The sequence below is a fragment of the Onychostruthus taczanowskii genome, unplaced genomic scaffold, assembly GCF_017590055.1.
Source record: "Onychostruthus taczanowskii isolate IOZ18803 unplaced genomic scaffold, ASM1759005v1 scaffold107, whole genome shotgun sequence".
NCBI classification, from domain to species: Eukaryota; Metazoa; Chordata; class Aves; order Passeriformes; family Passeridae; genus Onychostruthus; species Onychostruthus taczanowskii.
This window is the reverse complement of record NW_024497297.1, coordinates 2,410,814-2,430,878: the sequence shown is the minus strand read 5'-3', so window position 1 is coordinate 2,430,878 and position 20,065 is coordinate 2,410,814. Positions and strand designations below refer to the sequence as shown.

Below are 20,065 nucleotides of genomic sequence, written 5' to 3'. Positions count from 1 at the left end.
GATCCCCACATTCTCCTAACCCTGGGTTATCCCTTTCCCTGAATCCCCACATCCTCCCTGTCCATGCACCCTCCCCATTCCTGACCTCAACCCTTCACGCTCCTGGGTGCCGTGTCTGTCCATCCTCCCCATCCCACCCCTGCATCCTCCCTAACCCTGCACCCCATCCCATCCCATCCCATCCCATCCCATCCCATCCCATCCCAGCCCTGTATCCTCTCCATCCCTAAGCCCATCCCCACATCCCCTCGTCCCGACCCTCTCTCCATGGCCCCCATCCCAACCCTTTCTCCATCTCCCCCCCACCCCGACCCTCTCTCTATCCCAACCCTCTCTCCATCCCAGCCCTTTCTCTATGTCCCCTCCACCCTGATCCTCTCCCCATTCCCCCCATCCCGACCCTCTCTCCATCCTGACCTTCTCTCCGTCTCCCCATCCTGACCCCCTCTCCACTGCCCCATCCTGACCCTTTCCCCATCCTTCTCATCTCGACCCTCTCTCCTTCCCCCCCATCCCGACCCTCTCTCCATCCTGGCCCTCTCTTTGTCTCCCCATCCTGACCCCCTCTCCATTGCTCCATCCTGAATCTCTCCCCGTCCCAATCCTCTTCCTCAGCCAGACCCTCTCCCCATCCCTCTCATCTCGACCCTCTCTCCATCTCCCCCATCCCGACCCTCTCTCCATCCGGACCCTCTCCCCAGCCGACCCTCTCTCCCCCCCCCATCCCTCGCTGCTCTCCCGGCTCCCCTGTGCCGCGGACTGGCAGTGGTACAGCCCTGCCTGCAGCGCCCGCAGCTCCGGGGACGCTGCTGGAAGCTGAAGGCAGCGGCTGCGGGGGCTGCGGGGGCCGCGGGAGCCGCATCCAGCCCCACACCGCCGGGGAGAAGGGCTGGAAGGGACCCCGCGCCCAGCTCGGTCCCGATCCGGGGGCAGCAGCAGCCATGACCCAGGGGAAGGTGAGGAGGCCGGAGCGGGCAGGATGAGCCCGTCCCTGTTGCATAACGGCGCGTTCGGAGGGGAAGAGCGGCGCAGGGAAGGGATTTAGGAGCAGAACGATGGGTGGAAGGGGAGCTGGGTACCGGGCACGGAACTTGCCGTGGGGGTGGAGGGGCTGGGGGCTGGAAGGGGCTGGGGGGGCTGGTTTTGGGGTTGAGGGCTGGTTTAGGGATGATTTTGAGAGTGGAGGTCGGTTTGGGGTTGGTTTTGGGATCGGGCTGGTTTAGGGGTGATGGATGCACAGCTTAAACCCTGTTGGACCTGACCTGTGGCCGCTTTACCCCCCTGCGCCCCCCAAATCGCAGGTGTCGGGGGACTCCGTGACCTGATTGTACTGTCCCACCCTGTCCCCACCTGGCAGCTCCTGCCCGGCCCGGGGGCTCTGGATTTTGGGGATTTGGGGGATTTTGGGGTTCTCCAATGCTCTCAGACCGAGGAGGGGGGATTGTGGATCCTCTGCCAGCTCATGCACCATCGCCATGGCAACGCTCTGGATGCAGCTCCATCCCTCTGGATCTCCTTGGATATCCGGGGGGGTGGGGAGGGGGCTTGCAGGATCTCGGCCCCCTAAACCCAAGGGACAGGGAAGGACAGACCCTAGGGGCTGGCAGGGGGGCTGGCACAGCTGGATCTGCCCGTGGGACTCAGCTCGACCCCTGCTGTTTTCAGTGCCCTGGCCCCTTCAGCCCTGCTCACTCTGCTCTGTTAATGCCCCCTGGTTTTGGGGCTCGTTGCCACTGCAGCCCCCCGAGCTGTGGGGAGCCGCTCCCGGGGCCGAGCTGGCTCCTCCGCGGGCAGCAGAGTTTATCCTGGCACTTATCTACCCCAGGGCCAGCCGGCAGGTTAAAGGGATCATGTTCCCAAGGAGAGTGCTCAGGTGGCCCCAGGCGGGCTCCTCGCTGCAGTCCCACGTCCTTGGAATGCGGGGAAGCAGCAGAGCTGAGCCTCCTCACGGGCACCGAGGAGAAAATTCTGGAGGGCCAAACCAGAGCATTCCTGGGAGCAGCTGACCCAAAATGGGCTAAATGGGAATGAAGAGTTCAGGATTTCCTGCCCAGGAACTGAAAGCTCTTTTTAAGGAGCAATGTAGGAAGTTTGATGAGAAGCAGAGAATTCCTTGGATGTTTTTGGTGTCACGTTGAGCCCGAGGCACCGCGGGGGCTCCGGGTCTCCCCTCAGACCTCCCTGCCTGGAACTTCTCATCCCAATGAGCACCTCCGGGGCTTTCCCATCTCCCCCGAGTTATGAACACCCTTCCCGAGGTGCAGGGATGGGCCCGTGCCCAGCTCCCAGGAATGGCTGGGGGCTCCCAGTTCAGTTCCTGCATCTCCCAGTTCCTGACCCCTTCTCCAGAACCTGTCCGTGCCAGCTTCTCGTCCAGGGCGGTTTCTGGGATGCTTTCACTCAGCTCTCTCTCTCTTTGCCCCTTTCTGTGCAGCTCTCTGTGAACAACAAACCCCCCAGCTCTGAGGGGCAGGGGGACAAGAAGGACAATGCCACAGCCCCCCCGGCTCCCCCGTCCTACGAGGAGGCGACAGCGGGAGAAGGGATGAAATCCGGGGCTTTTCCTGCCCCGCCCGCGGCCCCGCTCCACCCCAGCTGGGCTTACGTGGATCCCAGTAAGTCCTTCCATGGCTCGGCTGGGTGAGCCTGGGAGAGGGGGCAGAGATCCCTCCGGGATGGAGAGGAGAGGAGAGGGGGAGCTGGGATAAGAGGGGGAGCAGGGATAAGAGGGGGAACTGGGATAAAAGGGGGAACAGGGATAAGAACAGGATAAGAGGGGGAGCAGGGATGAGAGGGGGAGCAGGGATAGGAGAAGAACCAGGGATGTGGTGCCCATTTTGGCCCAGGGTAGAGCTGTGAGCCTCTGTCTGCACAGGAGAGTCTCTATCGATGTGTAAAAGTTTCCATCTGCACATAAAATCTCCATCTGCACATAAAAGTCTGTATCTGTGAATAAAAGCCATTCCAGCCATCCCAGAGAGCTCACTCCCTTCCAGACGAGGGGGTAAACTCCTTCCCTGTCCCATGGTGGGAGAAATCCCCATTCCCACCTCCCAGGGCTGGAGGAAAAGTCCTGGAGCAGCTGCAGGGATCCCCCCACCCCCTCCTGCAGCTCCTGCTCAGCCCCAGCTCTCAGAGCAGCTGAGGTGGCACAATTGGTGTCACAAGAGGTGTCACAGTCCTGAGTGTGGCTGCTGCCAGAGCCAGGGAGGCTGGGACACGGCTGGAGCCAAAGGCTGGATTGTTCCAGCATCCTTGTGGCCATTCCTGGGCAAACCAGCAGTTTTTCCAACACAGAAGCTCCCTGGAGCTCCTGCTGGGCCATAGCAGAGGACGAAGCCCTGGCTGTGCCCAGGGAATGGCTGCAGGCTTGCAGCTGGGGCTGGTGCCCAGGAAGTGACGCTGGGGGTGGCTAAGTGCTCACTCAGCACAGTTCCAGCCAGAGAAAACGCTGGGATTATGGGATTTTGGGACTCCTGAGCTCTTGCCCTGCTCCGTCCTTTGCTGCCTGTTCTGTCCAGGTGCAGGGATGGGATACCTGGGGAAGGGGAAGGAGTGAAAACCTCCCCTGCTGTCTGTGCTGGCATGTTCTGATGGTTTCTCAGCCTTTCCCCTAAGGAACAGGATAAATCCCCCCAGGTGCCTCTGGGGATCATCTGGATTTTTCTGCTGTCACCATGAATTATTGGGGGTGAGGCCTAAAGGGGGTGAGATGGGGTGTTTGGGGTTTAGGGGTTGGGATGGGGTATTTGGAGTTTAGGGGGTGGGATGGGGTATTTTGGGGCTCCAGGTGGGAAACCCATTCTATGGGATGTCTCACACCTGAGTGGGAGCACCTGGAGACAAGGGATGTGGATTTGGGATTTTTCTGTGACCATGAACTCAGGACACACCGTCCTGCTGTGGCCTTGGGAGGGGGGACAGATGTGGGGACACCAGGAGGGAGGAGAATGAAACCCTCTGGATGCTGGCAGGGAGGGAGGAGGGTAAAACCCTTCAGTTCCTCGGGGCACTGAGGTGCCAGCTGGGTGTTTAGGGGCCAGCTGGGTGTTTAGGGGCCAATTTGGTGTTTAGGGACCAGTTGGTGTTTAGGGGCCAGCTGGGTGTTTAGAGGCCAATTTGGTGTTTAGGGGCCAATTTGGTGTTTAGGGGCCAGTTGGTGTTTAGAGGCCAGTTGGTGTTTAGGGGCCAGCTGGGTGTTTGTGGGCTGGGACTGCTTTGGTGCAGGAGGCTGGCAGTGTCCCAGGGATTCTCCCTGCCCCAGGCACTCTGGGCCCCATGGGGGATCCAGGAGAACACACAGGAGGTTCAGCTCCAGTGGGGCAGGAAGGAAGGACCAAGGGATTTATTGGCAACAGAAGAGCACCAGGGACTTATTTGCTGCTGGGGTCACCTAAGTGAGGCTCCTGCATTTTGAATGAGTAACTTTTGACCAGGAAAACAGGAGAAAATCAGGATCAGGACCTTGAGTTTGGCTCTCCTGGTGTCTGCTCTGAGATTAAGAGGATCTTTGCTCCACCTTCCTGAAGGATTTGGGTATCCCTGAGCTCAGAAGCCTCAGGAGGAGGGGAGGTGTCTGTGGACCAGGCAGGGACAGGAATGTAAAGCAGGAAAATCACACAAAAATCCTTCAGTGGAAACCCAGCAGGGGGAACTTCAGTGACACAGGAGGGGACATCAGCAAGGAAAGCACAGAGGGCACAGAATCATGGAGTCATGGAATGGTTTGGGTGGGTGGGCCCTCCCAGCCCATCCAGTGCCACCCCTGCCATGGCAGGGACACTGCCACTGCCCCAGGCTGCTCCCAGCCCCATCCAGCCTGGCCTGGGACAGTTCCAGGGATGGGGTAAGAAAAACCAGCAACAGGAGCTTCTGTTCTTGTTTCGGCAAAGCAGAGATGACTTGTGCAGGGATTTGAGGATTTGGGGGAAGGTTTTTCTCACTGGTAGCGTTGGAGCTGTTTCCTCCTTTTTCAGGCTCGGTGCTTGACTGTTTCCTGAGTCCCTGCATGGAAATGGGGTTGAGGGATGGAGCTCAGGGAGCTGCCAGGAGCTGCTCTTGGAGCAGGGAGGTTGTTGACAAAGCCACGATGCAAACACAGCTCAGGAGAGCAGCGAGGGAATCCTCCTGCTCCGCAGGGAATGCTGAGTCACAGCTGCTCTGGGGATGTTTAACATCCAGTGAAAGGAGAGCAAGGGATGATCCCAGCCCTCCCATTGCTGTGGAGGGTTTGGTGTTTCCTCAGACAAGGACCCAGCCTGGTGTTGGGATGGTTTGTGGGAACGTTCCCCCTCTGTTCCCAGGGATGGTCCTAAGGAGCAGCAGGAGTGGGAAGGGAGCAGAGGAACTGTTGTATTTGCTGGGAAGTGTCCCAACGAGGGCAGGAATGATGCACCTGACTCCATGTTCTCAGAAGGCTAATTTATTACTTTATGATGTTGTATTATATTAAAGAATACTAAACTATACTAAAGAATACAGAAGGGATACTTACTGATTGCTAAAAAGATAATAATGAAACTCGTGACTCTTTCCAGAGTCCTGACACAGCTTGGCCCCGATTGGCCAAAGACTCAATTCACATCAGAATCCAATGAAACAATCACCTCCAAACACATTCCACATGAGCAGAACACAGGAGAAGCAAATGAGATAAGAATTGCTTTCCTTCTCACTGAGGCTTCTCAGCTTCCCAGGAGAAAAATCCTGGGCGAAGGGATTTTTTCAGAGGTGTGAATGCCACAGGGAACCTGTGGGAATTTGGGGCACCTGAGCCGTGGTGGGTCCCTGGGATCAGGTCCCACAGCTGGGGGGGAATTGGGGTGGGAGCTGGAGCGGCTCCTTTGGCCTCTCTGCAGGCAGCAGCCCGAGCTACGGCAGCGGGGGGTACCCGGGGGACACGGAGCTGCTCACCACCTTCAGCTGGGACGACCGCAACGTGCGCAGGGTGTTCATCAGGAAGGTGAGGGAGGGACACGTCCCTCGCGCTCTGGGCCGGCAGAGCTGGACCCCCAGCCCCTGGAGGGCCCGGCTCTGCTGGGTTCTGGGATCCATGGATCACCTCTCCCTGCAGGTTTACGCCATCCTCATGGTCCAGCTCCTGGTCACCGTTGTCATCGTGGCTTTCTTCACCTTCTGGTGGGTGCTGGGTGTGTCCTGAGCCACCTGGGAGCGGGCCCTGGGCAGCTTCCTGGGGGTTGTGTCACACCTGGATTCTTTCTGAGTATTCCAATAGAAAAGCAAAGCTGAGGGAACACTCAGAGGTCCCTCAGTCCTTTTGCTCCCATTCCCACCCACGCTCAGGATTGGATCTTCCATCCTGAGTGATCCCCAGGGCTGCTGCCCTTGGCAGTGACTGCTGGGTTTTCCCTGTGGGAGTTACCAGATCCCAGCTCTAGGGGCTGCTTTCCCTCCCCTGCTCATCCCCTTGTCCAGCTCGGATGACCGAGCGCTCTGGGTGTGTGTGGCTCATGTTGCCTCCAGAATAAATAATGGATCACTGCCAGCCTGAGGATTTGGGCTCCCTAATCCCCTGTGGGAGCCATTCCCAGCCAGCTCCGCTGTGGAACTGGGGGAGCAGCGCTGCCCTTCCCTCCTGGCAGCTGGAATTCCTCTCCACAGGCTCAGGATTCACCCAGGGCTGGGTTTTTAATCCCGTGCTAGGGCTGTTCCTGGGTTCATTGAGCAGGGAGCTGTGAGGGACTGGCTTCTTCCTGCTCAGGATCTTTTCCTTCTGTCTTGCAGTGAACCAGTCAAGGGCTACATCCAGACCCACTCTGCCTGGTACTGGGCTTCCTAGTGAGTATCCCTGGCTTTTCCTAGGCCTTGTGCGCTCCAGACAGCCTAGCTGGGGCTGTGGGGATGTGGGAAGGGTCTCCAACACTCCCCAAACACTTCCCTGTCCTGCATGCGAAGCATCACTCCAGAGAGTCCAGGGGCAACTGGGAAGGTCATGGAATCGTGGAATGGGTTGGGTTGGGAGGGACCTTAAAGCTCACCATGGCAGGGACACCTCTCACCATCTCAGGCTGCTCCAAGCCCCAGTGCCCAACCTTGGGCACTGCCCCAGCTGCTCTGGGCACCAAGCCATGGGTGAGCCTGAGGTGAGCAGATGGGAAATCTCACCTGAATGAGCAAGAAACACCAGAGAGGAGAACTCCAAACACTTCCCCAAAAATGGCTCTAGAAACCAGGGTCGAAATAAATACCTGAGTATTTCCTGCAGAAAGCCAGGGAAAACTGGGGAGTTTCCAGGGAAACAGGAGCTCCTAATGAGACCTGGAAGGATGTCCAGGGTACCTTAGAGGGTTGATTTTGGGAAGGTCTCCTGGGAAGCTCCAAAGGCCTCCTTGCAGAGCATTCAGGAAAACACTGCAGAGCCCCATATCTGACACCTGGAAGGATGTTCAGGGCACCATGGAGGCTGAATTTTGGGATTTTCCCCTTGGAAGCCAGGTGGTTGTTGGCATTTGCATTACATAATATCCAGGGGATATGGGGGGTGGATTTGGAGGTTTTGGGATGTTCCTGGCCATGTCTGAGTGGAACTGTCACTCCTGGAGCTCCATCCCAGAGCCCCAAAGTTGGGATTCTGTTCCTTGGTTCCCCCAGCCGGCCCAGAACGGAGCTTCCCCATGCTGGTATCTCCTGGCTCCGTGGTTTCTGGGCTGCTGGTGGGGTCAGTGCTGCTCACTGAGTGTGAGGTGAACTCAGCTTTAATCAGTTCACACCCAAATCAGGAGATGAGACACCGGCTTATGTAACCTGGGAGAAGCCTCGGAACAGCAGCAATGGGAGCTCCGGGCCACCAGCAGGGAACCAGAGGTGCTCCAGAGGGCAGCTGGGCTTGGAGAGGCAGTGTCACCTCCCAGGGGACAAGGGAGAGGAGGCTCAGCCCTGCTCAGGTCCCCACCTTGGCCTCTGGGGTCACTCTTCCAGCCTCCTGCCCAGATGGAGTTTATTCCCTCCCTTTCCCAGCAGGAACACCCTCAGGGCAGCTGGGGGGTTCTGTCCTGGAGGAATTTCCCCCTGGTCATTGTCCCCCTGTGCCCAGGTGAGACCCCACCTGCAGAGCTGCCCCAGCCCGGGGGTCCCGCACAGGGAGGATGAGGAGCTGCTGGAGAGAGCCCAGAGGAGGCCACAGAGCTGCTCAGGGCTGGAGCCCCTGTGGAGCCAGGCTGGGAGAGCTGGGGGTGCTCACCCCACTGCAGGGAGAGCTCAGAGCCCGTGCAGGGCCTGGAGGGGCTCCAGGAGAGCTGCAGAGGGACTGGGGACAAGGGACAGGGGGACAGGACACAGGGAATGGCTCCCACTGCAGGGGGCAGGGATGGATGGGAGATTGGGCAGGAATTCCTCCCTGGGAGGGTGGGCAGGCCCTGGGATGGATTTCCCAGAGCTGGCCCTGGATCCCTGGCAGTGCCCAGGCCAGGCTGGACAGGGCTGGGAGCAGCCTGGGGCAGTGGGAGGTGTCCCTGCCATGTCAGGGGTGGGATGGGGTGGGTTTTAAGGTCCCTTCCCATCCAGACCATTCCATGACTTTAATTTTGTCTGTTTTTTCGCTGCTCAGTGAGCCAAGCCCTTCCCTTCATTCCAGTGTCTCCAAATGTTTTTCCTGCTCTTTGCCTGGGTCTCCTTCCCAACCAGAGACCTCTGTAAAATAAACCTGGGAACCCCAGGATGTTTTCCCACTGCTGGGATGGCACCTCAGTGGCAATAAATCCAGAGCAGACAGGGGATGGATTGCCCTGCTGGCTCTGTGCTCCTGACAGTCTCCTCCCAGCTGCTCAGCCGTGTCCAGGCTGGCTTTCCTGGTTTCCCAGTGGGAGAGCTGGGCCCGGGTTTATCTCTGTGCCCTGGGTCTCGTGGCCCTGGGCTCTGCCCTCACCTCCCTGCCGTGGCCGAGGGTCAGTGGCTATCGGGAGCCATCGGCACGCCCGGAACTGCTGCTCCGGGGAGAGCAGGGGAGCAGCTTCCCGAGCCTGGAAAAACACCCAGCTGCGGGCAGGAGAGCCTCCTTCGGCTCTGGGGCTGCTGTGCTTCGAGAGGGTCAAATGCTGGGAGGTAAAACCTGCCAGGACCTGGGAGGAGCTGGGCAGCCACGGCACCTTGGGCTCTGCTGAGCTGGGAGGATCCTCCAGCCCTGGGCTTGTCCCTGAGCCCTTTTCTGAATGGATCCTCCAGCCCTGAGCCCTTCCCTGAGCCCTTTTCTGAATGGATCCTCCTGCCTTGGGCTTGTCCCTGAGCCCTTTTCTGAATGGATTCTCCTGCCCTGAGCCCTTCCCCGAGCAGCTCTTCCTGCCCTGAGCCCTTCCCTGCCCTGGGCTCTTCCTCAAGCACTCCAGCAGTGGAACTCTGGAGTGGATTGGGTTGGAGGGACCTTCAAGTCCATCCAGTGCCACCCCTGCCATGGGCAGGGACACCTTCCACTGTCCCAGCTTTCTCCAATCCCTGTCCAGCCTGGCCTGGGACACTTCCAGGGGTGGAAAGTCTAGAAATTCCCATTTCTGGAGGGATGTACCATGGGAGCAGCTCCTCCTCCAGCACAGCCCTTCCAACCCGGTCACTTTGCTAGCTCTTTGTCTAAGAACCTCCAGCCTTGACACCCTCAAGCCAGAAAGGGTTTGGAAACAAGGAGCAAAGCCTGGCACCTCCTGTGAGAAACTCACAGAACCATGGAATCCTGGAATCATGAAGGTGGGAAAAGCCCCCGGAGACCATCGAGTCCAACCACCAACCCTCCCCTCCCCGCTGCCCATGTCCCCAGTGCCACTTCCACAGGCTTTTGGACACTTCCAAGGATGGGATTCCACCACTGCCTGGGCAGCCCCTTCCCTTCCAATGCCTGACCTCCCTTGCCAGGAAGGAATGTTTCCTAAGAGCCAGCACAAACCCAGATCCTGCCCTGTTTGTCATTAACATATTTGGGTGCTCCCTGGGGTCTGAACCCGACCTTGGCTCTGCTCCAAACCCAGCCCTCAGCTTCTCCAGGGATGTTTTGTCCCACCCCGGGGACAGGAACATGCAGAGCAGGCCCCTGAGGGCAGGAAGGGGCTTAGTGAGAGGGACCAGAGGCGGGAACCACTCTGCTCCATGCCTGCTGGGTGTTTGCATCTCCAACAACCCCATCCCAGGGACTTCTCCCTGTGCCACCATCCCCGGCTGCTTTTCCAGGGAATTCCATCCCAGGGAATTCCTCCTGCACCACCATCCCTGGCTGCTTTTTCAGGGAATTCCATCCCAGGGAATTCCCCCCTGCACCACCATCCCTGGCTGCTTTTTCAGGGAATTCCATCCCAGGGAATTTCCCCCTGCACCACCATCCCTGGCTGCTTTTTCAGGGAATTCCATCCCAGGCTGCTTTTCCAAAGAATTCCATCCCAGGGAATTCCTCCTGCACCACCATCCCAGGCTGCTTTTCCAGGGAATTCCATCACAGGGAATTCCTCCTGCACCACCCTCCCAGTTGCTTTTCCCCCCTGAGCTCTCCCTCTCTCCTTGCAGCGCCGTTTTCTTCGTCACCTACCTGATCCTCGCCTGCTGCTCCGGGCCCAGGTAAGGGGATGCTTTGGGGTCTGGGACAGCCTGGGGAGGGCAGCAGGAATGTTTTCCTCAGGTTTCCAGCCCTATTATGGGGCAGGGATGCAGCTGCTGTGTTTCCTTGGGATCATGGAATAGTTTGGGTTGGAAAGGACCTCAAAGCCCATCCAGTGCCACCCCTGCCAGGGGCAGGGACACCTCCCACTGTCCCAGGCTGCTCCAAGTCCCATCCAGCCTGGCCTTGGACACTGCCAGGGATCCAGGGGCAGCCCCAGCTGCTCTGGGGGAGTCCAGTGGCATCTGTGACTTCCCAGCAGGAACTGCCCCGTTTGCAGCCCTGGGAATGAAACATTCCAGAAGATCTCTTGTCAGCTCCCAGAGGAGCAGGAATACCCTGGGGACCTTTGTCCTGCTGGCCCCAGAGGACCCCAAATGCCCTGTGGCTCCCAGCAGGGTGACTGTGCCCTGCACTGCCCCAGCACTGGTGCACAGGGCGCTAATTACCAGCATGGACATTAATTACCCAGCAGGGTCATTGATGGCCATTAATTACCCTCACAGTCACTAATTATCCTCGTGGTCAGGGATTCCCTGGCACAGCCCCGGCTGATTGACCCCTGTTTCCTTTGCAGGAGATACTTCCCATGGAATCTGATCCTGCTCAGCATCTTTGTGAGTAGCACATCTGGACAACATCTGCCTGGGGTCAGAGTGGCTCCAAGGACAAGGCTGGCATTCCTGGGGAAAAGTGGAAATTTCATCCCCTTATTGTCCTGAGGAGCTGTGGTTGCACTGGAATGAGAGAAGCTGAGAAAAAAGGGAGCCTCTGTTTGTTAAAAATTTGCAAAAAATAATCTGTGGAGTCTGGTGGGAACTGGGGTGGGAACTGGGGTGGGAACTGGGGTGGGAGCTGGGATGGGAGCTGGGATGTGGGATGGGAGCTGGGATATGGGATGGGAGCTGGGATGTGGGATGGGAGCTGGGATGTGGGATGGGAGCTGGAATGTGGGATGGGAGCTGGAATTGGGATGGGAGCTGGCTCTGTGTGGGAGGGATGCAGGAGCAGGGGATGCTCCTGTCCCGTTTGCCCTCCCCCTGCCCTCTCCTGTGCCCATAATCACTGGAGGGGTCCAAATGCTGCCAAGTTCCTTCTCCTGAGAGTCTGAGATGCTTCCCTGCCCTTTTCTCTGGGATTGAGGGATTTCCTGTGGTGTCTGCTCTGGGCATGAGGGCACTAACCAGGCTGTGTTTTCCCCCAGACCCTGTCCATGGCCTATCTCACTGCCATGCTCTCCAGGTGGGTTGGGCTCTGTCCTGTGTCCTGTCTCTTCCTGAAAACATTCCATATTCCTGAGCTACCTGAGCTGTCTGGGGCTCCCAGCAGCCACACAAAGCTGGAGCTTCCCTGTGAAAACTTTCCAAGGAAGGTTTCCAAGGTCTGTCCCTGTCCCAAGGGTGGCAGCACTGGAGGATTCCCACATCCCAAATCCTGCAGGAGAGCCCTGGAGGGCCAGGACAGGGCAGCACCTGGATGGGCAGGAGGTGACCGCTCAGTGATCCCACATTTCTCACTGGGCAGGTCCCAGGCAGGTGGGGCTGCAGTGAGCCAAGGATTTTTTTCCAGCACTTTCAGGAATTTGTATCCCAGCCGGTTCCCTTCCGCTCATTTGCACCAGGAAATCTGCTCCTAGCTCACGTGGGAGCCTGGAGAGAGGGACACGACCCAGGGTGGCTGATGGATGGATTGGGACAAAGAAATCTGCAGCCTCAGCAGCTCCAGGGGGAAAACTCCAGAGACTCCACACCAATGCCCCCAGGGAGAGCAGGACTGGCTTTCCCAAGGGCTGAGCCTGGCACTGCAGCCAAAATCCTGATCCAGCCTGGAAACCATTCCAGCCTGAGACTGCAGCCCCTGTGCCCGCTCCAATCCCTCCTTCCTGCCCTTTTCCAAAAGCCAGACAGGGCAGGAGCCAGGGGCTGCTCCTTTGGTTTCCCCTCGTGCTGCAGTGCCTTTTGTCATCCTGGTTTTGTTGCCTCCTCGTCAGGATCTCCCCCATTCCCTGTCTGTCCATGGACAGTGGGATTGGTGGACTTGGAGCTGCCCCGAAGCTCTGGGAGGCCCAGACGGACCCTCCTGCCTTCCCTCTGTGCTTCAAAACAGCAGGAAAACCCATCCAAGCTTTTTTCTATCCTTCCTCTTCTAACACTAGTGTGGAATATTGATAATTCCAGCACTGTTTGTGCCTGTAGGATTCCTTGCCCAGCTCCTGCCTGTCTGAATCCCCCTTCCCATCCCCGTGGGAATGATCCCAATGTGCTTTTCCTGCTCATTCTGCAGTTACTACAACACCAAGTCGGTGCTGCTGTGCCTGGGGATCACGGCCCTGGTCTGTCTGTCTGTCACCATCTTCAGCTTCCAGAGCAAGGTGGGACTGTGGGAGCCTCCCTCGGGAAGGGGCACTCCTGGGGCACGGTGGGGGCAGCTGGGGGTGTCTGGAGGGCTCTGGAAACAGGAGCAGCCCGAGGCAGGTGGGGATGGCACGAGGAGGTTGGAGTGGATCAGGATACGTGCTAGGGAGGGATGTGGCTGGGATGTAAGTGGGGCTAGAAGATTCTGATTCATGGGAACAAAATGAGATTTTTTGTGGATTGGGGTGGGGGCTAGAAGATGCTGATTTATGGGAATAAAATGAGATTTTTTGTGGATTGGGGTGGGGCCAGAAGATGCTGATTTATGGGAATAAAATGAGATTTTTTGTGGATTGGGGTGGGGGCTAGAAGATGCTGATTTATGGGAATAAAATGGGACTTTTTGTGGATTGGGGTGGGGGCTAGAAGATGCTGATTCATGGGAATAAAATGAGATTTTTTGTGGATTGGGGTGGGGGCTAGAAGATGCTGATTCATGGGAATAAAATGAGATTTTTTGTGGATTGGGGTGGGGGTTAGAAGATGCTGATTTATGGAAATAAAATGGGATTTCTTTGTGGGTTGGGGTGTGCCATAGGTGTACACGGGACTGGAAGTTGCTGAGGTGTGGGAATAATCTGGGATTTTTGGAGGATTGGGATGTGTCAGGGATGTCAGAGGGGCTGGAAGAGGCTGCATGGTGGCAGACTGGGAGTTTCAGAGGGCTGGGCTGTGGGGGCAGGAGAACACTCGTGTGTGATGGATTTGGGATTCCCGGTGCGTGGCGAGACCCAAGCCCTTCCCGTGGCACTAAGGGGGATTTGGGAGGTCTTGGCTCTGTGCCAGGGGCTGGCTGTTGGGATGCAGAGGCAGAACCAGCTCCAGGTGAGTCCCAGTGGGGCTCGGGAGCTGCAGCTCCCCCAGAGCAGCCCTGGAACAGAAACTCCTCCTTCCCGTCCGCAGTTTGACTTCACCTCGTACCAGGGCGTTCTCTTCGTGCTGCTCATGGTGCTGTTCCTGGGGGGGCTGGTCCTGGCTGTCATCCTGCCCTACCAATACGTGAGTGAAAGCTGGCCCAAACTGGGCGTGCTGGGAGGGGGGGCCCAGCTCCCTGAAAATGGGTGGGAACCCCCATGGAGGGATGGAAGGGCAGGGTCATTCCTGGGATGGACCGTGAGGAACGGCTCAAGGATGGAACTGCCCAGGGCTGAGGACGCTTCCTGCTGTTCCTGGCGGTGGAATCATGGAATGAGTTTGGTCAGGAGGGACCTCAAAGCCCATACAGTCCCACCCCTGCCATGGCAGGGACACCTCCCGCTGCCCCAGACTGCTCCAGCCCTGTCCAGCCTGGCCTGGGCACTGCCAGGGATCAGGGGCAGCTCTGGGAAATCCATCCCAGGGCCTGCCCACCCTCCCAGGGAGGAATTCCTGCCCAATCTCCCATCCATCCCTGCCCCCTGCAGTGGCAGCCATTCGCTGTGTCCTGTCCCCCTGTCCCTTGTCCCCAGTCCCTCTGCAGCTCTCCTGGAGCCCCTCCAGGCCCTGCACGGGCTCTGAGCTCTCCCTGGAGCCTTCTCCTCTCCAGGTGAGCACCCCCAGCTCTCCCAGCCTGCCTCCAGCCCTTGGAGCAGCTCCGTGGCCTCCTTTGGGCTCATTCCAACACATCCATGCTCTTCCTGTGCTGGGACCCCCCTGGATGCCAATGGGGTCTCACCTGGGCACAGCTGCCTCTGCTCAGGCCTCTGTTTCCCCTCAGTAAAACCAAGGAAATGAGCTCATTAAACTCTGTCCCAAGTCCAGGGCAGGACTTGGGCTCAGGACTAACACCCAGCACCTGCAGAGTTCAAATCCTGAGGCCTCAGTTTCTCAGCAATGGCCCTGAGGTGTGAGTGACCCTCAGGAGCCAAGTCCAAGGGGACAGTGACACCCCTGTGTGTCCCCAAGGGACAGTGACCCCCCCTGTGTGTCCCTGAAGGACAGTGACCCCCTGTGTGTCCCTGAAAGACAGTGACCCCCTGTGTGTCCCTGAAGGACAGTGACATCCCTGTATGTCCCCGAGGGACAGTGACCCCCTGTGTGTCCCTGAAGGACAGTGACCCCCCTGTGTCCCTTAGGGACAGTGACCCCCTGTGTGTCCCTGAAGGACAGTGACCCCTATGTGTCCCCAGGGGACAGTGACCCCCTGTGTGTCCCTTAGGGACAGTGACACCCCTGCGTTTCCCCAGGGGACAGTGACACTCCTGTGTGTCCCCAAGGGACAGTGACCCCCCCTGTGTGTCCCTGAAAGACAGTGACCCCCTGTGTGTCCCTTAGGGACAGTGACACCCCTGTGTGTCCCCAGGGGACAGTGACCCCTGTGTGTCCCCAAGGGACAGTGACATCCCTGTATGTCCCCGAGGGACAGTGACCCCCCTGTGTCCCTTAGGGACAGTGACCCCCTGTGTGTCCCTGAAGGACAGTGACCCCTATGTGTCCCCAGGGGACAGTGACCCCCTGTGTGTCCCTTAGGGACAGTGACACCCCTGCGTTTCCCCAGGGGACAGTGACACTCCTGTGTGTCCCCAAGGGACAGTGACCCCTGTGTGTCCCTGAGGGACAGTGACACCCCTGTGTCCCTTAGGGACACACAGGAGTGACACTGTCCCCTGGGGGAACGCAGGGGTGTCACTGTCCCCTGGGCAAACGCAGGGGTGTCCCTGTCCCTAAGGGACAGTGACGCCCCTGCGTTTCCCCAGGGGACAGTGACCCCCTGTGTGTCCCCAGGGGAGAGTGACACCCCTGTGTTCCCCAAGGGACAGTGACCCCCTGTGTGTCCCTGAAGGACAGTGACCCCCTGTGTGTCCCTGAGGGACAGTGACACCCCTGTGTGTCCCCAGGGGACAGTGACCCCTGTGTGTCCCCGAGGGACAGTGACCCCTGTGTGTCCCTGAAGGACAGTGACCCCTGTGTGTCCCCGAGGGACAGTGACCCCTGTGTGTCCCTGAAGGACAGTGACCCCCTGTGTGTCCCCAGGGGACAGTGACCCCCGTGTGTCCCCAGGGCCTGCCAAGCCCTCACACAGCTCCAGCCACCTCCTTTGGCCTCTGCAGCCACTCCTGGCCCCAGCTGTGCTCAGGGAAATCTTGGAGCAGCTTCCAGCCAGCCTGGAGCAGGGCTGGGCGGCATCCAAGGGTGTCTCGTCCTGGCAGGTGTCACCCCCAGAGGGTCTGGCAGCCCCGGGGACACGGGCATGGATGAGGGAAGGGGGTTGGGGCCAGGCAGGTGCCATAAATCACCTGAGAGGCTCCTGGGATCCCAAATCCCTCCCCATCCCAGCCAGCTCCTCTGCCCCGAGTCATTCCCTAAGGGAGACCTCCAGGAGGATCCCACTGGTCCCAGCCCTGGAGCTGGTGCTGGACAAACGCAGCCTGGCCATTCCAAAGGGTTGGAGTCTGGCTGTCTGGGCTTGAGCTTCTCCTCTTCCCAGTGGGAATGTGAGGCTGGAGCAGCTCCCAGTGCCAAAGCACATCCGTGAAACCAGAGAGACAGCTCCTCCTCACCTGACACGTGGTGAGATAAGAACCACAGTGTGGGAATGAGCCCAAAGGCAGGGACAGCCCTGGCTTCACTGAACCCATCTGGGACTGGACCAGAACCTCCTCCTGGTTCCTCTGGGCCACAGCAGGGGCTGAGCTTTGCTCCCAGTCCCGGTGAAATTCCCCTGAGACTCCCACGGATGAATATATTTAAATTGTTCTTTAATTAGAATCATGGAGTGTCCTAAGGGGGAAGGGACACCCAGGGTCAGCCAGTCCAACTCCTGGCCCTGCCCAGGACATCCCAACAATCCCACCTTGTGCCTGGGCATTGCCCAACTGCTCCTGGAGCTCTGGCAGCCCTGGGGAGGTGTTCCAGTGCAAGAAGCTTTTCCCAATATCCAACCCAAACCTCCCCTGACACAGACCCAGCTGTTCCCTCAGGCCAGTTAAAGCTGGCTCCAGCTCTTGGAATATTTGGTGTTTCTTCCAGGGGGACCAGCTGTGTTTGGGTAATAAATCCATTCTGGGGGTGCTCCAGAGTGTTCCATCATGAGAGTGCTGGGACTGGGACCTGTGGCTTCCCCACCCGTGGAAGTGTCCAAGGCCAGGTTGGACAGGGCTTGGAGCAGCCTGGGACAGTGGGAGGTGTCCCTGCCATGGCAGGGTGGGACTGGATGGCCTTTGAGGTCCCTTCCCACCCAAACCATTCCAGGATGCCATGATTTCCACAGGACAGGTACTGGGGCCAAGTGCTGTTTGCAATAAGGAGCAGCTGGTGGAGAAGTTCAGGAGCCGAGGACCCGTGCCCTGCTCTGTGCCACAGAAACATTCCCAAACAGCTGCACAAGCTGGAAGTGGTGCAAATCCAGCCTGGGTTTTGGGGCATTTCCCAACTTTCCCCCTCCACCCGGCAGCCAAGTACCTCGGGAGGGAAGTCCTGCACAGTCCATTCTGTGCAGCTCTGACAGCTGTGTCTGTGTGTCCCTGTCCGTGTGTCCCTGTCTGTGTTTGTGTGTCCCTGTCCATGTGTCCCTGTGTCCATGTGTCCCTGTCCATGTCCATGTGTCTGTGTCCGTGTCCATGTGTCCATGTGTCCCTGTCCATGTGTCTGTGTCCCTGTGTCCCTGTGTTCGTGTGTCCATGTGCCCATGTGTCCGTGTGTCCATGTGTCTCTGTCCCTGTGTCCCTGTCTCTGTGTCCCTGTACATTTTCCTGTCTCCGTGTGTCCCTGTGTTCCTGTCCCTGTGTCCCTGTGTCTGTGTGTCCGTGTGTCCGTGTGTCCCTGTGTCCGTGTGTTCCTGTCCCTGTGTCCCTGTGTCCGTGTGTCCCTGTGTTCCTGTCCCTGTGTTCCTGTCCCTGTGTCCTTCAGGTCCCGTGGCTCCACGCGATCTACGCTCTGCTCGGGGCTGGGATCTTCACCATGGTGAGTGGCTGTTCCTGGCACCCGGCAGGGAAAACAGCAGGGAAAGGAGCTGGAGCCTCGCAGGGAGCCGGGCAGGGGCTGGGGCTGGGGTATTGCAGGGAGCCGGGCAGGGGCTGGAGCCTCGCAGGGAGCCGGGCAGGGGCTGGAGCATGGCAGGGAGCCGGGCAGGGGATGGAGCATGGCAGGGAGCCGGGCAGGGGCTGGAGCATGGCAGGGAGCCGGGCAGGGGATGGAGCATGGCAGGGAGCCGGGCAGGGGTTGCAGAGCTCGGGGCAGCCCCGGAGCAGCGATCCCGGCGGGAGCTGCCGCAGACGTGCTGGTGCCCGCGCAGGGCATGGAATGAGTGCCAAGCCGTGTGGGGTGAGCAATCCCGGCTGGATTGCTCCGCAGGGATCGTGGGGACAGGCCAGAAGTGCCTCTGGAGTGGAGCAGGCAGAGCTGAGCTCGGCACAGCCCCGGGAGCGCTGGGATCCAGGGATGAGGCTGCACGGTCGAGTCGGGGCTGGTTGGGGGAGAGCGAGCCAAGGTTTGAGATGAGCTTGGCTCACAGAGGTGCAGAAAAACAGGGAAGGCTGAGATTGGGGATTAAGAGGCATTAGGACAGGCGGGAAAAGCCCCGGAGCTGGGCAGCTCCTCCAAAAAAAGGCTTGGCTTGCTGCCGGGGTCCGTTCCCGTGCGCGTCCCGGCGGTGCTGCACCGGGACCCGGCCGGGGCAGATGCCAGGGGAGGTGCCCGGTGCTCCCGGGGCCTGGGCTCAGCCCGGGGCTGCCCTGGGCTCCGAGGCGGTGCCCATTGGGCATGTTGGGAATCGGAGCAGTTGAGCAATTGCCTTTATCACCCATAAAAGTCACTCCAAGGGAGCGCGGGGAGCTCAGCGCTGATTCATGGCTCAAGATCCCTCTGTAAAATACAAGGAGGCTTCAACATCTGATAATTACCCCATAAACATCAGTCAGAGCCTCGGCCTGGCCCTGCCAGGGCAGCTCGGCTGGGATTTGTTCTGGGGGGATAAAACAGCATCTCTGGAGAGTGGTGCAGCCCTGGGGAGCTCTGGAGCCGTGAGGAGGCAGGAGGAAAGGGAGGGAGGAGAGAATGGTGGATTTGGGTCACACCTGGGATTTCTGGTGGTGCTGCTCTGTATCCTGTTGGGGCCAGGTCACCCTGTGACCACCTCGTTCCCTGGCAGGTGTTTCCCACCCGAGGGAAGTGTGGGAATAACAAATTATGGGCTCTGGGGGAGAAAGAGGAGGGAGTGTGGCTCCAGAGCTGGCCTTGGGATGGAGGAAGCCTGAGGGAAGAGGGCCTGGAGTGGGAGCTGCACTTAGGGTTTGATTGTCAGGAGGGAAATGAGGGAAGGAGAAAGTTACAGCTCATTCAGTGCCTTGTTCTGAGCTCTTAAATTGTGGCTACAGCACATAAAAAGGGGCTGCACCCTGATCCAGGGACTTCTTCTGTCATTAGAGCCCTTCTTGCCTCCCTGGGACAAACCTCCCTGTCACTGTCCCAGGGTTTCCTCCTTTCCCTTCCAGTTCCTGGCCCTGGACACGCAGATGCTGATGGGGAACCGCCGGTACTCGCTGAGCCCCGAGGAATACATCTTTGGAGCCCTCAACATCTACCTGGACATCATCTATATCTTCTCCTTCTTCCTGCAGTTCTTTGGCTCCAGCCAGGAGTGAGGGCAGCGGGGCAGGATGCTCCCTGTGCTGGCAAACATGAGGGGTTCAATTGAAAAGCAGAGGTGAAAGGGTTCAAACCCTCCAGCCTGACCCAGTCCCTCCCTTTCTGGTCCATCCAACGCACTGAGGAGCCCCAGGCCCCTCCTGCAGCTTTGTACATTTGCTGCCAGGCCTTTGTGACCCAGAGAGCAAAGCAGGGCTTCAGTGTCGTGTCTCTTCTGCTCCCCCCAATCCTGCCCAGCCCACACCAATCCAGAGGCTGGGGCAGGAGACCGGGACCTTCCTGGCCCCAGGGGCTGCTGGAGGTGCCCTCTGAGTGCTGCCCATCACGGGGTGAAAGTGCTGTGACAAAACAACAGTGAAGGCAGCAGAGCAGGGAATTTGGTTAGGGAAAAGGGAAAAGCCTTGGGGAATCCTTGCATTGCCCTGTTTCCCACAATCCATTGGAGCTTGGTGGCCTCTGTGCTATTCCTGGTGACTCCTGCTGTTGGAAACGTGGA

At 58.8% G+C, this 20,065-nt stretch overlaps 1 protein-coding gene across 1 annotated transcript; it reads left to right on the top strand.

The window, feature by feature from the left end:
- Window positions 1-941: 941 nt before the first annotated feature.
- On the top strand, window positions 942-19,565 carry FAIM2 (Fas apoptotic inhibitory molecule 2). Its single transcript, XM_041418655.1, has 12 exons — window positions 942-956; window positions 2,435-2,615; window positions 5,859-5,962; window positions 6,074-6,138; window positions 6,745-6,798; window positions 10,501-10,551; window positions 11,169-11,208; window positions 11,796-11,833; window positions 12,875-12,962; window positions 13,909-14,004; window positions 17,833-17,886; window positions 19,416-19,565. Exons 1-12 carry the CDS (start codon window positions 942-944, stop codon window positions 19,563-19,565), a joined length of 936 nt encoding a protein of 311 aa, XP_041274589.1.
- Window positions 19,566-20,065: the final 500 nt, after the last annotated feature.